The following is an 18570-nucleotide window of genomic DNA, read 5'->3' as shown; positions in this document are numbered from 1 at the left end:
GCCCCTCAGTCTTGGGAATCCAGGGAAGATTGCATGTGGCCAGCAGGATGCTGGGCTCCAGTGGATGTGTGAATGTGAGTGTGAGTGTGAGTGTGTGTGTGTGTGTGTTGGGGGAAGTGGGATTGTCCCCTGCCCAAATCCAACTCTGAACTTTCCTTCCTTTCCTGCCGCCCTTCCCCCCGCCTGGCACTACAAGACTGGCCGCAGCCGCCCCGTCACCATGGTTACCACTGCTTGGTTACTGGTGGGAGGCGGAGCACAGGGCAGATTTAGCCAATCTGCACACTGACAGGGAGGGGTGAGGTCGGAGCCAAGGTCCCTGGGGAAAGGGGCTGTTCCCAGCCTGTCCAGAGCCCAGAGGTGGCCAGGGGCCAACCCTGGGGTCAGCCTGGGGGTCAGCAAGCCATAGGGCTTCCCTCACCCCCCTCTGTAAGTATCTGGGCACAGATCTCTCTCCTTGCCCCACCCAGGCCCTTTCTCCTAATGGCTCATTAATTATTCAGGACCAGATCCTGGAGAGGGGTGGGACTAGGGCACCCTGCCCTTTGTCCTCAGAGGCGGGGCCCTGGTGGGGCTGGAAGGGCCTGGGGAAGGGAATGGCATTCCTCCTGGGGGCAGGGGCTGAGGAGGAGTGGGAGCTTTGAGGTGCAGGCCAAGGGAGGGCCAGGTTTGGGGGCAGGGGGTGATCTCCAGGCCTGGCTGGGGCTGCTGGAAAGAGCTTGAGCCTGCAGGGGCAGGTTGGGCTAGAAGTCACTGGGTGTGACTCTGAGGTTGGCAGGGAGGCAAAGGCTTGTCGACAGTCAGGTGTGGTCTGGAGCCCTTGGATACTGAGGGACTGTCCTTGCTCCCCGACCTCACCCCGGAGACTCTCGTGGCCTTCACACAGGAGTTTGAGGCCAGAGGGAGTGCCACCCAGCTGGGCTTTCCGACAACACATCCTCGGAGAATAACTGCCTTTCCCTCCTGCTTCAGACCAAACATGCCCTGACGTGTACCCTCATCCCCCCAAACCTGTTCCTCCTCCTGTGTTCTCTCTCCTGGGGAACGGCATTACCACCCACCCCGCCACCCGAGTCAGAGCCCAGGGCCTCCTGCCTATCTCATACCGCACATCTAATCCATCACCAACTTCTGTGGTTTCTCCCTTCTGAACATCTCTGGAATGCATCCACCTTCCTCTCCACTGCCTTCACCCAAGCCACACTCAGCTCTTTTTTGGGCTTTTGCATGCAACTGCCTCCTGATGTCTTCCCTGCCTCCATCCCCTCATAACCCATTCTCCCTTCCAAAGTCTAAGAGTCAGGTTGCAAAAGGAAAGCCTGACTGTGTCACCGCTCAGTTTAAAATCCCTCCCTCTCCTCCCCTGTTGCCTTCAGGATCAAGCCTAGGGGTCTTGACGCTTCTCAAGGCTTTGCATTTTCTGGCCTCTGCCAACCTCATCCTTCACTCTGCCTCCCGCCCCACTTTCCCACCATGCTGACTTGTTGTCAGTCATGTACTCCCCAGGCCTCTGTTCCTTCTGATCCCTCTGCTTGGAACACTCTTCCTTTTCCCCTCACCTGACCGGTTCCTACACACTTGGAACCATCACTTCCTCCAGGAGTCTGGGTCATGTGCTACTTGGGGGACAGAGTGGAACAATTTTAGAACAGAGCCCCAGAACCTCCATGCTGATCCTTAAGAACCAGAACCCAAAGACCAGGGTCGTGAAGGTAGGAACCAGCTGGAGGTGCTGAAATAGGGTGAGCAGGGCTCCGCACCCAGGCTGAGAGCCACAGAGGAGGAGCCTGGGTTGGGGGCTGTGACTTGGCCCCGGGAGGCAGGGTCTGTCTTATAGACCTGCTTCCTGCAACACATGCTTTTGGATCTGTACCCCTCCCACCATGACCAGGCTTAGGCTGGGCTTAGGAGACTTCTAGCCAGGGGTGAGTGAGCAAACGTGGACAGAGCTACTGCAAAAGGTAGGGCAGGCGCCCCAGAGAATTGACGACCGGAGCAGTGAAGCGCGGAGCGGACAAATGTGTTTCTATAGGCCTCTTAACGAGACAAATGAATGGGAGCCCTGGCCTCTGAGGGGAGCAGAGGGAAGGGCGGGTGGAGAAGCAGCTGCCAAGAGTTAGCCCGGAGGCCCCAGCGTTAATGCCAAGTCAGCTCCGTTGAAGACCCAGTCACGCAGGGCTTGGGCCACTCCCCCAGCCTGCATCTTCGTGGTTTCTCATGGGGAAGGCTTGTGGGGGGCTAGAGGTAGGCCCAAGCTGGAAGAGGTTTCTGCTTCTCTACTGTGCAAGTCAGGTGCTAGGGGGCCACCCAGCCCCGCCTCTGGAACCCACGCAGGAGATACTACAGGGTGTGCTGTTGGGGGGCAGTGCTGGCACAGAGGGAGTGACCTAAGCCCGTGGGAGGGGCATTGGGGGTCTTCCTGGAAGAAGGGAGCCCTGAACAGTGACTGGATATTTGCTAATGGGGGGGTTGTGTAATGGGATAAGATGGGGCAGGGTGGATAGGGATGGGCCTGGGCTTCTCCATGGAGCTCAAGAGACAGTGAAAACCGTCTCTCTTTTGGCCCCAGACATCGTAGGATGGAGGCAGGGATGCAGCACAAATGATCAGGTTTGAGCAAGGACCTGGTTACAGCGCAGTTACTTGGAATCACAGGAGCCCGGAGCAAGATGCCCGATGCTGGGGCCGTAGGTAGTGTGGGGGGCAGGGGCCTGAGTAGCTGAGGGTGTGTCTGTCATGTCATCCCCGCCCCGCCAGCCTTACAGGGAGGCAGGGCCACCTCGTAGGTAGAACCTGGTGGCCTAGACTCTGCCCTCTTGGCACTTCTGGCAGGTTGCTTTCTCTCTGGGTCTGTTTTTCTATTGCACAATGAGGGTAATCATTTCTGCCTGGAAAGGTTCACTGAGGTCACATGTTCAAGGCACCTGGCCCCTAGTTTGTGGTCCCACCACCCGAGGCCGTGACCTGGGGCCTCCGTGTGTGTCCTCTGGGAGCCCAGGGTTGTCTTTGGGTAGGCTCCCCTCTGGAGGACACCAAGAACAGTCATAGGAGCCAGAGTTAATGAGTCCCGAGCTCATTAGGCAGTTCAGGGCCTGGGAAAGCTGCCTCTCCAGTAGCTCCCTCCCCTGCCTCGCTGCCCCTCTGCTTCCGTGTACATGTATGTGTACATGTGTGTATGTCCTCTGTAGGGAAGGCACAAAATAGCAGCCCATCTCTCCCCGTGGAGGAGCCTCCAAGGTGGCCCAGCTTGACTGTCCAAACACCCTCTGCCCCAGAAGTGTGCCCACCCTGTCTCTAAGCAGCCCACTTGTTTCCTTTATTTGGCCACCCATTCCCAGTGTGCACAGGCTCAGTGGCCTGCTTGGATGGAGAGTGTCCCTGGGCATATACCTCTGGGACCTGCTGCCCAAAGAGCTGTGTGGCCCACACCCTCCGTACAGTGAGGAAGGGAGGAAGTCCAGAGGGGTGCTGGGACCGCATTCTGCTTGGGGCAGAAAGCCCCTCCTGGCATGCGGTCTCTGAAGTTCCTCAGACCCTCACTGAATACCAGGCAGCCCCTGAATCAGCACCAGGCAGAGTGGTCAAGTTGCTGGGTTCTGACAGCGGGGATGTAATCAGTCAGTGTGGCTGTTCCCAGAGCTGGAGTGGGAAACCCGAGGGCTGCTGGATGCAGGGCAGGCTCCCACCGGCTTGGGAGTGGGGTGCCTGAGAGGGCAGGGCACGCGCAAGGGCAAGGAGGTACCCACTGGCCTGGCCTGTCAGGGCAGGTCTGGGTAAGGGGTAGCCAGGCCACCAGCGCCAAGCTGTGTTCCAGCACAGTGCCAGGCCCATGGTTGGTGCTCTGTTTCGAAAGAGTCAAGAAGGGTGGGCCTGGAGAGGTTAGACCAAAGAAATCAGCCCAGGGTTTATAGCTGGGGAGAGACCTGGTCAGATTCGTGTTCCCCAGAGGTCGGCCTGGTGAACAAAAGGGGCAAGGCAGGCTTTGGGACACCAACGAGTTGGAGTAGTGGGGTTTGGCAGCAGTGCTGGGTGAGGGGCCCCTGGGTGGGAGTGGGAGTAGGTCAGGAAGCTGAGCGTGAGGCCTGAGTGAGGGGAGGGGCCTGCCCTGCCTGTTAGCACTGGGGGTGGGGGGTGGCAGGAGGCTCTGCCAGTTGGTGGGTGGGTGGCCTGGGCGGGGCACTGGCCTCCCTCCAGCCTCCCAGGGGTTCTGCCCTAGGGCTTGGGCGCCATCCAGCCTCTGCGCAGTACTTGGGCCTTTTTCCTCCTCGCCATTCTCTTACTCTCTCCTCTCTCTCTCTGACTCTCACTCTCTCTGACCTGGGCCTGGTTCGCCTCCCCAGCTTCTGGTTCTTTGTTTGGTGGGGAGGCCCCGCCCCCAGGCGCCTCTCCCGGCCATTCCGGTTCAGCAGGTTCCAGCCCCTGCTTTCTGCTGCAGACACGTTGAGGCAGGAGAATTTCTTCCCTGGGCTCCTCTCCCTGGTGGAGCGGGCTTCCCCCTGGTGTGCGAGGGGCTGGGTCTCCATCCTCCTCGGGCATGCGCTCCCTCGTCGGGTCACCTCTTCATTTGTTCTACGCCCCCGTGTGCCAGGAACTGGGCCGGGCAGCCGGGCCGCCGGGTCGGGGCAGGAAGCAAAGCAGGGTGAGGAAGCAGCTGTGAACCAAATACTCCCCACAAATGTGGGAAAAGTAACAACCTCACACGTGTACTACGCAACAAACTGTGAGCGGTGCTGGGAGAGAGGCAGGGAGGGTTACCCGAGCGCTTAAGCCAGGAACTGAGCTAATGGAGCAGCAGACAATGACAGGGAGACCAGGGAAGGTGTTCTGAGGAAATGATGTTTGAGTTGAGATCAGGAAGGTGAACAGGGGTTAGAGGGTGAAGAGCATGTCTAAAAGGTTTGCGGCAGCAGGATCTGCTTGTTCTAGGGTCCTGAGGCCGTGGGAACGTTGCTCAGCCAGGGGATGGGAAGCCAGGGCTGATGGAGGGAGTGGGCTCAGACCTGGCAAGCCTCTGTCCACCATGAAAGGAGTTGAAATGTTGTTTTGATTGCAGGGGGAGGCTTTGCAGGGTTTTGGTCAGAGGAGAGGGGCAACTCACTCTGGCAGCTGGAGAGAGACTAGAAGGGAGGCAGAGATGCAGCTTGTTAGGCTGGGGGAGTCTACAGTCAAGGGCAGGTGGTGTCTGGACTGAGGTGGTGGCAGTGGGGAAGGAGGTCATGGAGCTGCTGTCTGCAGGTCCTCGGGTGTCAGGGAGCTGCACACCCAGCGGTCCCCGAGTGGGCAAAGCCCTGTCTGAGAGGACTTGTCTGAAAGGACCCACAAACAGGGACAGGCTCTGCAGACACCTGTAGAATGGGAGAGTCTGGAGCCTCCTTCAGGGGCAGTCGGAGTAAATGTGGACCAAACTGTAGCTTCCAGAACCTCTACCTTATTCCTGTGCCACTCTGATCCTCACCAAGTATAGGTGTTTCCCCACCTAGGCTGCCCCTGGCTCTTCATGCCCAGCTGCCCTCACCTCTCCAAGTATTGCACAAGCAGTCAGCTGGGGAGGACCGAGTTTCCCTCCTCCAGGGAGCCTTCTGTGCTGCAGGAAGAGCTTAGGATTTGGAACACAAGCCAACCCTAGCTCCACCCCCGTGTCACTCTGTGACTTATTACTGAACCTGCTGAGCCTCCATTTCCCCATCTCTAAAATGAAGCAGATGCTACTACCCACCTCATTTCCTGTTTTGTTTTTATAAAGTTTACTTTTGTATATTTGAGAGAGCGAGCGTGAACAAGCAGGGGAGGGGGAGAGACAGAAGGAGACAGTCTCAGGCAAGCTCTATGCTGAGCGCAGAGACCAACATGGAGCTAGAACTCATGAACCTGTGAGAACATGACCTGAGCCAAAACCAAGAGTCAAATGCTTAACTGACCGAGCCACCCAGGTGCCCCCATATCATTGTTTTAAGACTAAGAATTAAAGTGGGAGCAGCGGCTGCCTCCCACGCAGGACCCACCAACCGTCACGCCTTTGCACGCCCTCGACAAACATCATCATGTTTTCTCCACACACACTACAGTCCCCTAGCACCATTTTGCAGATGGGAAAACAGAGCCTCAGAGATGATGAGTGACTTGTTTAAAAATCACATAAAACCTCCAGAATCTGCCGGGCCCCTGGGGTGCTCAGTAAAGTGGTTCCCTTCCTGCTCCCTGCAAGGCTAAGCCCTCGTACTCTTTGCAACTGCTGACCCCACTGGTCCCCCAGACCCTCCCCTCCTGAGGGACTGCACCCATCTCTGTCCACTGGATCCCGGGTGGGCACTCTCCCTGTCTGCTCCTTCCTTCCCAGTGGGATGTAAACATTGTCTTTCACGTCTTAGGAAATCAAAAAAGAAATCAAGATGTAAGCCTCCCTGGACCCTCATTCCCTGCAGGTGCCATCTTTTCTGTGTCTTCTCATCACAGCCAGTCTCCGTTAAATGGTCACTGCACTGAGGGTGCCTGGGTGGCTCAGTCGGTTAAGCGTCCAGCTTTGGCTCAGGTCATGATCTCACGGTTCATGGGTTCGAGCCCCGCATCGGGCTCTGTGCTGACAGCTAGCTCAGAGCCTGGAGCCTGCTACAGATTCTGTTTCCCTCTCTCTCTGACCCTTCCCTGCTCGTGCTGTCTCTGTCTCAAAAATAAATAAAACATTAAAAAATATATATTCTTTAATAAATGCTCACGACACTCTTCTCTGCACTTCCTCTCCACCTCCCACTCACCCCTCCACTTTCTTTGGTTCGGCTTCCCCCAGCACACCACTGACCCTGCTCTTCATAAGGCCCCACTATTTTGTACCAGGGGTTTTGGAGTCAGACAGGCTTGAAATCACGCCTCTGAAATGCCACTCATTGGTTGTGTGACCTTGGGCAAGTGACTTGACCTCTCTGGGCCTATAAACTGGTAATAACAACGAGGAAGGACTAAATGAGATAAAGTACCTGATCCAGAGTGGGTGCTTAGCGAGGGATTGTCATCATGGCACACACATGTTTCTGTGCCAGCGATCCGGTCAGGCCTGGGCTCATCGGTGCTGAGCAGGTGGTCTGAAAGGTCATTTCTCACGGTATTAGCCTTCCTGGAACTGTTCATTGGCCTGATTAATAGGAAATGGATCCTCTGTCAGGATTAACGAGGCGTTGCTACATCTTAATGAAAAGCAGGTTTCTCTGGTCTTGTGACCCTCAGGGGGTAGGATTCGTAGGAACAGGTGCCCCAAGTCGGCCCTGGTGTGTGTACCAAGGTGCTGTGGGCATGCAGTACAGTGTCTGAGCCCTCTTCTTTCTTCCCCTCCCCCACCTCCCAGTGGACACCCTGGGGAAATGTACTTCAGAAGGCAATAACCAAGTCAGTGGGGGCAGGTGGGGGGCAGATTTACAGGAAAGCATTCACCTGGGAAGACGTCCAGAGATACTTAAAGAGGTGGAATGTCTAGGTCTTTCGGGACTGCTGGTATGTGGGGGCTGAGAGAGGAGGAGTGCCGGTTTCTGGCTTGAGCCTTGGGGTAGATGGAGGTACCATCCCCCATGGAGAGCAGTGGGGGAGGGACATGTCTGAGAGGTGCTGGGACTCTTCCAGGCAGCACTCAGCATGCCTTTGTTTTCGTGCTTGGAACTGATGAGGGATGGGACACAGAGAGTAGTACAATGTTTAAAGCGTGGGCTCCAGACACAGAACGAACTCCTGGGTTCAAATCTCAGCTCTGCCACTAACCAGCTGTGTCATGTTAGACAAATCCTTTAACCTCTCTGTGCGTTGATTTTCTAATCTATAAGCAGACATAACTATAGCACCCACCTCATATGCTATAGTTCTTTGAATAGCACTTGGCACGTAGTAAGCACTATGTAAGGGTTAGGCGTCACTATTAATATATTCTTTATAGATCTTGCCACCTCCCCCCCCCCACATGACTGCCACCTATGGAGAGTTGCTGATGTCTGTAGTGACTGTGCCATAGTGACTTGGTGTCTCCATCTCTCCAGGCAAACCTGTCTTCATTAAGGTCCCTGAGGACCAAATTGGGCTGTCGGGAGGAGTGGCCTCCTTTGTGTGCCAAGCCACAGGGGAGCCCAAGCCACGCATCACATGGATGAAGAAGGGGAAGAAGGTCAGCTCCCAGCGCTTCGAGGTAAGACCTTGGGTCGGAAGGGGCAGGCAGAGCTCAGGGTCTGCCTGTCCTGTTCTGGGGTCTGGGCCTACATCCCCTCTCCTTGGTCTCCCTCCTCAGGGGCCTTTTGGAGACAGGAGGATGTCTGACCCTGAGCAGGCTGTGACCCTTTGTCTGTTCTCTGGCAGGTAATTGAGTTTGATGATGGGGCAGGGTCCGTGCTGCGGATCCAGCCATTGCGGGCGCAGCGAGATGAAGCCATCTACGAGTGCACGGCCACCAACAGTCTAGGAGAGATCAACACTAGTGCCAAACTCTCCGTGCTCGAAGGTACGTCCTGGAGAGGAATGTGGCGTGGTGGGTGGGTAGGATGACGTGTGGGAAGAGTCCGCCAGCCAGCCAGCCCTGTCCCTGCCATGAGCTGGTGTGTGTTTGGCAGAAAGGAGAACTGGCCATCATGGCAGCAGGAAAGATCAGAAGTGGATGGCGATGGTCATTGGATCTGGCCTGGATTGTTTGGCTGGTGCCAAGGCCAGCTGTGTCTTTGTATCCTGCTGAGCCATGGCATTACCCAGGTGGGGTTTGGGCCTCAGGTTTGGGCCTGAGGTGTGTGGCTTCAGTTCTGTATCATTTGGGTTACTTGGCTTATAGCATTGGATCTGCTTTTCCTGCAGAGCCTCGCAGTGGGCTTGAGAGAGATGTGTTCCCCTATGAACCAGGGCTCTAGGCTGGGGGCTAGGACTCTGTGTGTGGATTTTAGTGTCTTCTCACCTGATAGTTCCTGCGTTCATTCACAAATACTCCCTAAGGCCTCTGTGGGTCATCTGACCAGGGCCCTGCCCTTTAGACAGTTTCCAGTAAGCCCTATGGGGGCAGCCAGGGGGTTAGGGGAGCACAGAGGAGAGGGTGATGTTGTTTAAGCTGAGTCTTGAGGATTAGTAGGAGTTGGGAGGCAGGGGGCTAGGCAGAAAGAACAGCATCAGCATGTGCCAAGGCCCAGAAGGAGGAGAGAAAGGCGTTTTCACAGAACTCAGAGTAGTTCCGTTTGGTCCAGGGGATGGGCGGAGCTGGAGGGCCGAGCGCAAGGGCACAGAGAGAAGCCTCGGAGAAACCATTCAGCACTGAATGAACACTTTCCTGGGGATGGAGGAAGCCATGGGGTGGGGAGTGACCTGATCAGCCCCTGGCCACAATGGACTCATCAGTCTGAATATGCCTGTGTGTATTTTCAAAACACAGCCTTGATTGTCACTTTTTGTTAAAAAAAAAAAAATTACTGTAACAATACCTGTTAGCTGTTGAAAAGTTGATACATATAAAGTAGCACATAGGAAAATGTAAAAAATCAGCTGTTATTTTGCTCTACCCGTCACATTTGGTGTTTTCCTTGTGGTCCGTTTTCTGTGCAGACATTATATATACAGTTGACCCTTGAATAATGCAGGGGTTAGGTGTGTAGACCCTCCCCACCACTGCCAAGCAGGTGAAAATCTGCATATCACTTTTGACTTTCCTTAAACTTAGCTTCTAATAGCCTACAGTCTTTGGAAGCCTTGCCGATAACATAAAGTCAATTAACACATGTCTTCTATATGTATTATATACTGTATTCTTATGATAAAATAAGCTGGAGAAAAAAAAATCTTCTTAAGAAAATCACAAGAGGGCTGGGGCACTGGGTGGCTCAGTCGGTTAAGTGTCCAACTTTGGCTCAGGTCATGATCTTGCAGATCATGGGTTCGAGTCCCACGTCGGGCTCTGTGCTGACAGCTAGCTCAGAGCCTGGAGCCTGCTTCAGATTCTGTGTCTCCCTCTCTCTATGACCCTCCCCTGCTCTCGCTGTCTCTCTTTCAAAAATAAGTTAAAAAACATTTTTAAAAAATCATGAGGGGGACGCCTGGGTGTGTCAGTCGGTTAAGCATCCGACTCTTGGTTTCAGCTTGCTTCAGGTCACAATCTCACGGTTCGTGGGATCAAGCCCTGCATTGGGCTCTGCACTGCCAGTGCAGAGCCTGCTTTTGGGATTATCTGTCTCCCTCTCTCTCTCTGCCCCTCCCCCACCCATGCTGTCTCTGTCTCTCTAAAAATAAATAAACTTAAGAAAACAGTCTTTTAATAAAAAAGAAAGAAAATCATGAGAGAAGGGCACCTGGCTGGTTCAGTCAGTAGAGCATGCAGCTCTCGACTGCAGGGTTGTGAGTTTAAGCCCCACATTGGGTGTAGAGATTACTAAAAAAAGTTAACTTAAAAGAAAATCATGAGAGAAAATACATTTATATATAGTACTGTGCCATATCCAAAAATGTCCACGTATAAGTGCCCCCGTGCAGTTCACACCTGTGTTGTTAAAGGGTCAGTTGTGTAGAAAAGTGAAATCATGCCCTGCCCTATGATTTGTAGACTTCTTTTTTCTCCCCCAAGATTTTTTTAATGTTTATTTTTGAGACAGAGAGAGAGAGAAAGCACACATGCATGTTGGGGAGGGTCAGAGAAGGAGATAGGATCTGAAGTGGGTTCTGCGCTAACAGCAAGGAACCCGACATGGGGCTTGAACCTGTGAACCATGAGATCATGACCTGAGCTGAAGTACGATGCTTAACTGATTGAGCCACCCAGGTGCCCCTCCAAGATTTTATTTTTTAAGTAGTCTCTACACCCAATGTGGGGCTCAAACTCACAACCCAAAGATCAAGAGTCACATGCTCCACTGACTGAGCCAGCCAGGCTCCCTCATTTGTAGACTGCTTTTTAAAATAACACATCTTCCTCACCATGAAATATTCTGTATCATTATTTGTAATGGCTGTAGGTATCCCATGAAGTACCTTGATTTGTTTAGCCATTTTTTTATTGTTGGACACATATGTTGTTCCCATACACACACACACACACACACACACACACACACACACATTTTGTTTTTATAAAATAAAAAAAGCACTATACACTCCTTGCAGATCAGATGTGTTCATCTTCCTGATTATTTCCTTATTCTAGATTCATGGAAGTGGAATTGCTGGATCAAAAGACCCATGAATTTTTAAGCCTTTCAGTATTTCCAGAAGATTGTGTCAGTTTACACTCCCACCAAGCAGGGCATAAGAGGGCCTCTTTTCTGCATATCCTCACCAGCAGTGGGAATTATCATTAAAAAAAAAAGTCTTTGCCAAGTTAATAGGCAAAAAATGGCATCTCAATTTAATTTGCATTTCTTTGATTACAAGAGCCGTTGAACATCTTTGCACATTGGCCATTTTTACGCTGTGGGTTTATGTGTTTGTGTGCATCCATTCAGTTACTCCCTTGTGCCTGTGTGTCTCCCGTGGGTGGGGGGGGCACTCTCCAGTTTAGAGGGGCAGTGGAAGACAGTGGTTAAGAGCAAGGGCTTCGGGGGCGCCTGGGTGGCTCAGTCAGTTAAGCGTCCGACTTCGGCTCAGGTCATGATCTCACGGTTCTTGGGTTCGAGCCCCACAACAGGCTCTGTGTTGACAGCTCAGAGCCTGGCACCTGCTTCAGATTCTGTGTGTCTCTCTCTCTGCCCCTCCCCCACTCGTGCTCTGTTTCTCTCTGTCTCAATAATAAAGAAAAACATAAAAAATTAAAAAAAGAAAAGCAGAGGCTTCTGACCACTTCCACTCTTGCCTTGTGACCTTGACAAGTAACTATGCCTCTGAGCCTTATCTGGTCCATCTGTAAATGGGGATGTACTACCCGCTGCCTGAGCTGGTTTGGAGGATTGAATGTGATGTAAAGTACTTTGCAGGACCCAGTGAACGGTAGCTGCTATTGTGCCGGAAGCTGTACATCTGGCAGTACCCGGCTCCGTGGCATCATCCAGGTGATACAGCCCCATGTCCATTGCCATGGAGGGGACTCCCCTGGGAGCAGGGCCCCAGGAGACAGGCGAGACAGGCGTTGGGCCAGGACCACTGGTTGCCGAGTGCCTGGGCTCTGTTCCTGTCCTCTAACCAGGGGACAAGTATTTCAGCCTTGCTGCCCTCCTTCCTATTGGCATCCTCCCCAGCGGGGATCCTTCTGTCCTACCCTGGCATCCAGGAATCTGGCTGAAGGGCCAGAACTGTGGCTCCAGCCCAAGAGGGCATCTTCTGAGTCTGTCGTGTTGAGGAAAGAGGATCTCTGGGTTAGTGCTGAAAGAGAAATCTGCCCTCCCCTCCCCCCACTGCCCTGCCAGAGCTGCTAGCCCCAGTTCCTTTGTGGGCACTCTCTGACCCCCACCACTGCCCTGGGCAGCTTTATATTTAAAGGATTGAGGATGAGGATGGTCTTTCAGGCTCTGAAGGTGAGGGGATTCAGACTTGGAGGGATCCCTCAGTCCCGAGGGACATTCTTGAATGAAGGGGATTCTCTAGCAGGGGTCTGGGAGCTTGTGTTTCTGGGCGGTTTGTGTTTCTGGGCCATGGGAGGAGGTGTCTGGCGAGGTCCGGGGTGAATGTGGGGCAGGTCCCTGCCCTGCTTATATTCCTGCCCCTTGTGAGGGTAGAGCTCTGAGCTCCTCCCCCTCCTGAAACACCCATCCCGGAAGACAGAAGAACTGCTGAAGACGAAGAACTGCTGACTTACCGTGTTGGTCTGTGTAACCTTGACCAGGCTCCTGGCTTGGCAGAAAGGAGTGGAGTAGGAGGCCTCAAAGGGGCCAGGAGGCAGGGCTCGGAGGAAGCAGCCCAGACAGCCACCATCCCACCCCTCCCTGCCCTCCGGTGCAGGCCTGGAAAGTTGGGGGGTGTGGGGGGAGCAGGGAGAAAGGATAATCCGACTGGGAGGAGAGCCAGGGCTGATGCTGGGAGGCCACCACAGGTTCTCAGGAAGCCTGGGGTGAGGATGAAGCTGGTTTGGGGGACAGAAATAAGATTGGAGTCCTCTACCAGTGTGACACACTGCACGTAGGCCAAAAGCACCAGTACTCAGTCATGCTTATTACACACTCAGCTTTTCAGAGGAGTGGCTGAGGGCTGCCTGCGGCGACCTGGCTCAGGGGAGGAGTTGGTGTACCCCCAAAAGGGAGCCCAGGCTTGCAAGTCTGGTCCTGCTCCTCCACTCTGTTGTTCCGCACCGGGCCTAGCCTCCCCCATACGTGACTCCCATGCAGCCTCAGGGAACACCCCACACTGCTCAAGGCTCCCTGAGCCTCTCCCTGGTCCCGGCCTTTGCACCCAGCTCCCCAACAGGACTGCCACTCCCCGTGTGACCAGGTGTGGCCCAGTGTGCCCCAGCTGCCCTGTGGCGTGCAGCCTGGCCACCCCCTCCCCCCACACCCGTGGCTGGGGACGGGGTGGGGGTGCCTGGCACAAGCTGGCTGGGGGTGAGCCTGTCCGGGCTGTGACGAGCACAGGGCCCTGCCGCCCAGTGTTCCTGTCTGAGTGGTAATTGAAGCCATTAGCGCGCCAGCCTCTCCCTCGCCCGGTAATGGCAGGAAAAGCTCTTCTCACTCCGCACTCTTGAGGCAGCGGCTGAATCACTCCCCCTCCAACCGCCCGCTGCCGCCACTGAGACAGAGAATCTGACATTTTCCCTCTGGAGGGAGGGGGAGGGGAGGCAGGCTTTGCTTCTTGGCCTTTCCCTTCGGGAGGGGGGGAGTGAGGGTCTTGGAGCTCCTTCTGGAGGTTACGATTCAGCTGAGCCTGTGGGTTCCAAGCCAGGCAGGATAGTGGTCCGGAAAGCCCCATAGGAGGCTGGCCAGCAGAGATGTGGACAGGGCCCTAGTGATTGGGGTAGGTTCTGGAAGGGCTACAGAAGGGGAAAGGGAGAGGTGGAGGATTGGGGGTGCGGAGGAGCTCAGGAGCAGGAATGGGCTGTCTTGGAGGGGCCCAGCTCAGAGTGCAGGTGGCAGTGTTTGCCTTGTGATTGTGGATGCACAGGCAACAGGCACCTGCATGTGCCATGGGTGCCCTGTGTGAGGTGTGTGGTGTGGCACTAATGCAGTGGGTGTGTGCTTTGTGTGCTGTGTGTATGGCAGGGGGTGTGCAGCAGATTGTGTGCGTGTGTGTGTGTGCCCGCGTGCCCATCAAGCCCTGCAGGGGCATGTATACAGTAGGGGGTGTGCACTATGTAGTGTCTGTGTGTGTGCACACATCAGTGTGTGTGGGGTTGTGGGGTGCATGGCAAGGGGGGTGTGCAGCAGGCAGTCTGAGCTGAATGTGGTGGGGGGTCAGTCTGACCCTGGGGGGATGGTCAGAGGCTGTGTGCGGCTCACTCTCTTGGACCCATGGGTTCCCTGCTCAGAGCTGCTGCTGGGCAGGACAGATGGACACAGATGGACACGGGGCCGAGTGGTCAGGCTGACCGTTCTCCAGTACACTAGCTCCTCAGTAGTTCCCGTGCAGCCACACCAGGTGGGAGGGCACACCAGATAGAGATCCCACCCAGGCCTGGGGACCCCATCTTCCTCCCCTCTTCCTACCATGGCCAGGCTGCCTTTCACCTTTTTCCACCCAGCCAACTGACTAGAACCATACCACCCATGGGTGCCATGCACGGAGTGCGTCTGGTCTTGCCTACTTTGTGATAGGCTCAGGGGGTGCTATGAGGTGTGTGGGAAAGTGATTGGGGTCGGGGGAGTCAGTCAATGCTGGGCCTGGACCCCCGTGTTCTGCAGTGACTCTGACCCTGGCTGGCTTTGGGACCTGTTGGGTGATGAAGGGCCCCTTGAGACACCTCCCCTACTGCCCACCCCCATACTCAGTCCCTTTGGAAGCAGCCTCAGTGACAAAAGGGCTGATGAGCAACATGTGACCCTGTCCTAAGATCCTGGGCAGTGCTGGACCCAGAGTGGATCCGGGAGGGAGCTTGCTCTCAGGACAGGTGGGTGTTTCCCAGGGAGTCAGCACCCCCTGCCCCACCCTCCTCCCTGCCCCTGGCCTAGGCCTGGCTTTGGGGTTGGGGTCATTGGGATAAAGAGCTACCATAGGCAGAGGATGACTTCCCAAGTGTCAGGCTGTGTTCTCTCCCCGTTGTCTACATATATGTCTGGGTTACAGGCTGGTTTTGCAGAAGCTGGGCCTGTCACCTCCCTAACCGGCAGCCACAGAAGGCCTAGAACCCAGGCCAGCTCCTGCCCCTCCCCTCACAGCCGAGGCATGGCCTATGTGCTTCTGGTCCAGTAACTGTGGTCTCTCTCGCTGTCCTTCCACAGGTCCCCCCATCCCCTGTCATGACCGCTGTAGCATTTGGGACCATGCAGACATGAGGCTCTGCAGCCATTTTCTGGAGAGTCCTGGGCCCTAGGCATGGGGTTGAGAGAGGTGTTAGGTCAGTGGGCACTGCCAGGAGGGCCTAAGGTCAGACTCTGGGTTTCTTGGTACCTGGAACCCCCCATCTTAATCTTTAGTTTTTGTCCTTCTCCAGGGGCCCAAGTGGACTCCCTTCTGAGTGGTCCTCCTGTGGCATAGGCAGTACGCTTGCCTCTTCTGTTAGGCAGACAGTAGACACCTCCCCTGTGCCCAGCCTGCACCCCCCCACACCCCTGCACTCACAGGTACTTACAAGACCCTGCTGTGTGTTTGGCCTCCTTGCTGGCTCCCCTCTTCCCCAGCCTCCTGACCGCAGCATGAGCCCAGGAGCTCTGGGAATAGCTAGCCAAGTGGGAGGTTTTAAATGCCCCCGTGTGTGCACCCTCTCCATCCTTAGTAAGGTACCTCCCTCTGGTTGCCTGGGGAGAGAGGATTTTAATCAGAGGAATGACACGATCAAATGTATGCTTCAGAAAGGCCCCTGGGGGTGCAGAGCAGGGTGAAAGAAGACCAGCGAGAGATTGGGGCAGCTTTACAGGCAGCAATGGCCTAAACCCAGGCAGCGGGCAGGGGAGGAAAGGAAAAGGGGTTACAAGCAGTGAAGAAAGAGTGGTGACCTGCCTGGCTGCTGTGATATTGAGGAGTGGGAGGCTGTGGGTTACGGCTCTGGGCCCAGGTAGGTGATGGTACTGTTTTCTAAGATTCAGGACCTGAAGGGGCAAATCGATGAGTCTAGTTAGTAATCGGTTGTAGCAGACATGTGCGGGCATCCAGGGGGAGGAATCCAGGAGGCCTTGTGCAGATTCGCCCAGCAACTTCAAGGGACATCTGGACATGGAGTTTTAAAGGCTGAGAAATGGCAAATCTCAGGGAGCCAGAGCCAAGAAGGGAGAAAGAGGCCCCGAATGGAGCCCTGGCTGGCTAGTGCTTCATGTGGAGGGGGGGGAGGTCCCTGGGAATCTGGTGAGAAGGGGCCTGAGAAGTAGGAGGGAGAGCTGGAGTGAGGCTGCGGGGATTGGAAAAAAGACAGAATGTGGAGGAGGAGGGAGTGGCCAGTGGGGCGGGGTGCTGTTGAGAGGTCAGGCAAGGTGAGCACTGAGAAGTGCCCTTTGGATTTAGTTCCTTGGAGTCATGGTTGACCTTGGTGAGCTGGCCTGAAGCAGTGGGGGTGGCGGGGGTCTGAGGAGTAGGAGGCTGTTGGTGGTGTGAACCTAGGGGGGAAAACAGATGAAGAGACTCTTCCTGGAGTAGGGCCGCGGTGGGGGAACCCCCGGAGCAGACTCCAGCCTGGGCCAGGGCCCCGGAAGCCAGAGTACTGCTGGGGCGTGTGCCCAGGGACAGCCCCAGGGTTCACTTGGGTGTGTGTGGCCCTGAGGCCTCACCAACCGGGTTGAGGAGGGTGGTGTGAGGTGCCAGGGAAGCCCTGGGCGGCGGGGGGAGGGGGGGTGGTCGTGGCTGCTCTCTGCTCTCACTACCACTCTTGGGCTCTCGCTGGTGACAGGCCCCAAACAGCTCAGATTCAAAAACAAAACAGGCTTTTAAGATGCCAAGTTTGATGAAATCTGAGTGCTGCAAGAGGTGGGAGTTTTCTCTTAGAAAAAGCTGAAAATGGAGACTGAAAGCTGTGAAGGAAGATGGGCCCAGGGCTCTCTGGGCCCCCACTCTGCTTGGAAGCGGGGAGCCTGGGAGACTACAAGTCTTCGGTGGAGAGGGCTCTGAATTGATGGATGGTGCCTTGGCCCCCACCCTGCAAAGGATGGAGCTGCCTCAGGGACAAGACCTAAGGTGGACTTGGTTTCCTTAGAGCGCACAAGGGTTGGCGGTACCAGCAGCCCCGCTACTCATGACCTTCTTTCACGTTTTTCTGTGCGTCTCTGGGTGCACATGCCTCAGCATACGTATGTCTCTGACTGCATGTCTCCACATGTGTGTGGAGTGCCTGTGCTCCCTGCCTCTGGATCTGCTCGCATGCGTCTGTTGCCACAGGTGCTTGTCCCTGCAGGTGCCCCTCCATACGTGCGTGGCGTTCTATTTTTGCACCTGTCTCTTTCTCCATGTATATCTCTGTGGGTCCCTGGCTGTGCATGTTTCTAGGTATCTGTGTTCAGAGACAGGGTGAGGCCAGGCCCAACACTCCTGCACAGAGGAGGAGGTCAGGCTTGCAGATGGTGGCACCCCAGGGAGCCTGTGTATGTGTGTGCCGATGTGTGCCTGCATGTGCGCGGAGACGCCATGAAGCTGGGTAAACACGGGTGAGAAGGTCATGCTGACAGACGGTGCTGCTCGCCCCAGGACCCTGCAAGGCGTCTCCATCTGTCGTCCCGGTGCAGCCCCCTCCCTCTGGCCCAGACACAGCCTCAGGCATCCAGGCTAAGCTGGACAAAGAAACCTGTGTGTGCTTTGTAGGGGCCTCTGCAGCTCTGCAGCCTCCCGCCCCCAGCCACTGCAGCCAGCTTAAGCCTATCCCCTGTCCACCCCTACTCTAGATTCATCTATCAGGACCCCAACATTTGCCTTAGCTCCAACCAGACTCACCTTCCTTCTCCCCACGCCCCTCGCCCATAGCCTTTACTTGGGCAGTCCCTCTCTCCCCCCAGAAAGCTCTTCCTGCCTCCCATGCTCAGGGGTTTAGTACTCTTATGTCTCTCTCCTCCTCCAGGAAGCCACCAAGATAGCAGTGAGTCCTGGATTTGAAGCAGCTCCACCATGGCCGTGAGGCCTCAGCCGAGTGTCTACCCCTCTCTGAGCCTTAGTCTCCTAACACACTCCATCGCCCCCCCCAACATCTGTACCCTGTCATCTTCCTCTACCCAGTGGGGAGAGCAGGGAAGGAGTTTAGATCTCCTTTTGTGGGATCTAAAGACCAGTGTCGTTCAGTGCAGGAGCCATTTAATGTACCCGTGCGCACCCACTGTAGGTGCGCAGACAGAGGTCCTGGCGGGAGAGCCCTGGGAATGCATGTGGGCGCTACCTGTGCACGCAGGTGAAATCCGCAGACAGCTGTAGAGACTCAGATTCCCTGATACCTCTGAAGCCCCTTAAAGGCCCCAAGGACTTCTCTTTCTCTCCCAAGGACCCCCTTATCAGAGAACAGAGGGGCCTCAGCCCTGCAGGCACAGACACTGCGAATGCCAGAATGCCAGAATGCCATGAAGGCTGAGGCTGTGAGGCAGGTGTAGGGAT

At 55.4% G+C, this 18570-nt stretch overlaps 1 protein-coding gene across 15 annotated transcripts in view; it reads left to right on the top strand.

The window, feature by feature from the left end:
* Window positions 1-18570, top strand: part of PTPRF (protein tyrosine phosphatase receptor type F) — an 80192-nt gene that overhangs the window by 7892 nt on the left and 53730 nt on the right. For all 15 annotated transcript variants that reach the window (XM_029947633.1, XM_029947628.1, XM_029947632.1 and 12 more), the window contains exons 3-4: window positions 8016-8161; window positions 8329-8470. In XM_029947633.1, coding sequence (XP_029803493.1) covers window positions 8016-8161; window positions 8329-8470 — 288 coding nt within the window. The remainder of the gene's footprint in view (window positions 1-8015; window positions 8162-8328; window positions 8471-18570) is intronic.

Source organism: Suricata suricatta, chromosome 8 (genome assembly GCF_006229205.1).
Source record: "Suricata suricatta isolate VVHF042 chromosome 8, meerkat_22Aug2017_6uvM2_HiC, whole genome shotgun sequence".
Lineage (NCBI taxonomy): Eukaryota > Metazoa > Chordata > Mammalia > Carnivora > Herpestidae > Suricata > Suricata suricatta.
The sequence above is the reverse complement of the archived record's forward strand: the minus strand, read 5'-3'. Positions and strand labels throughout refer to the sequence as shown.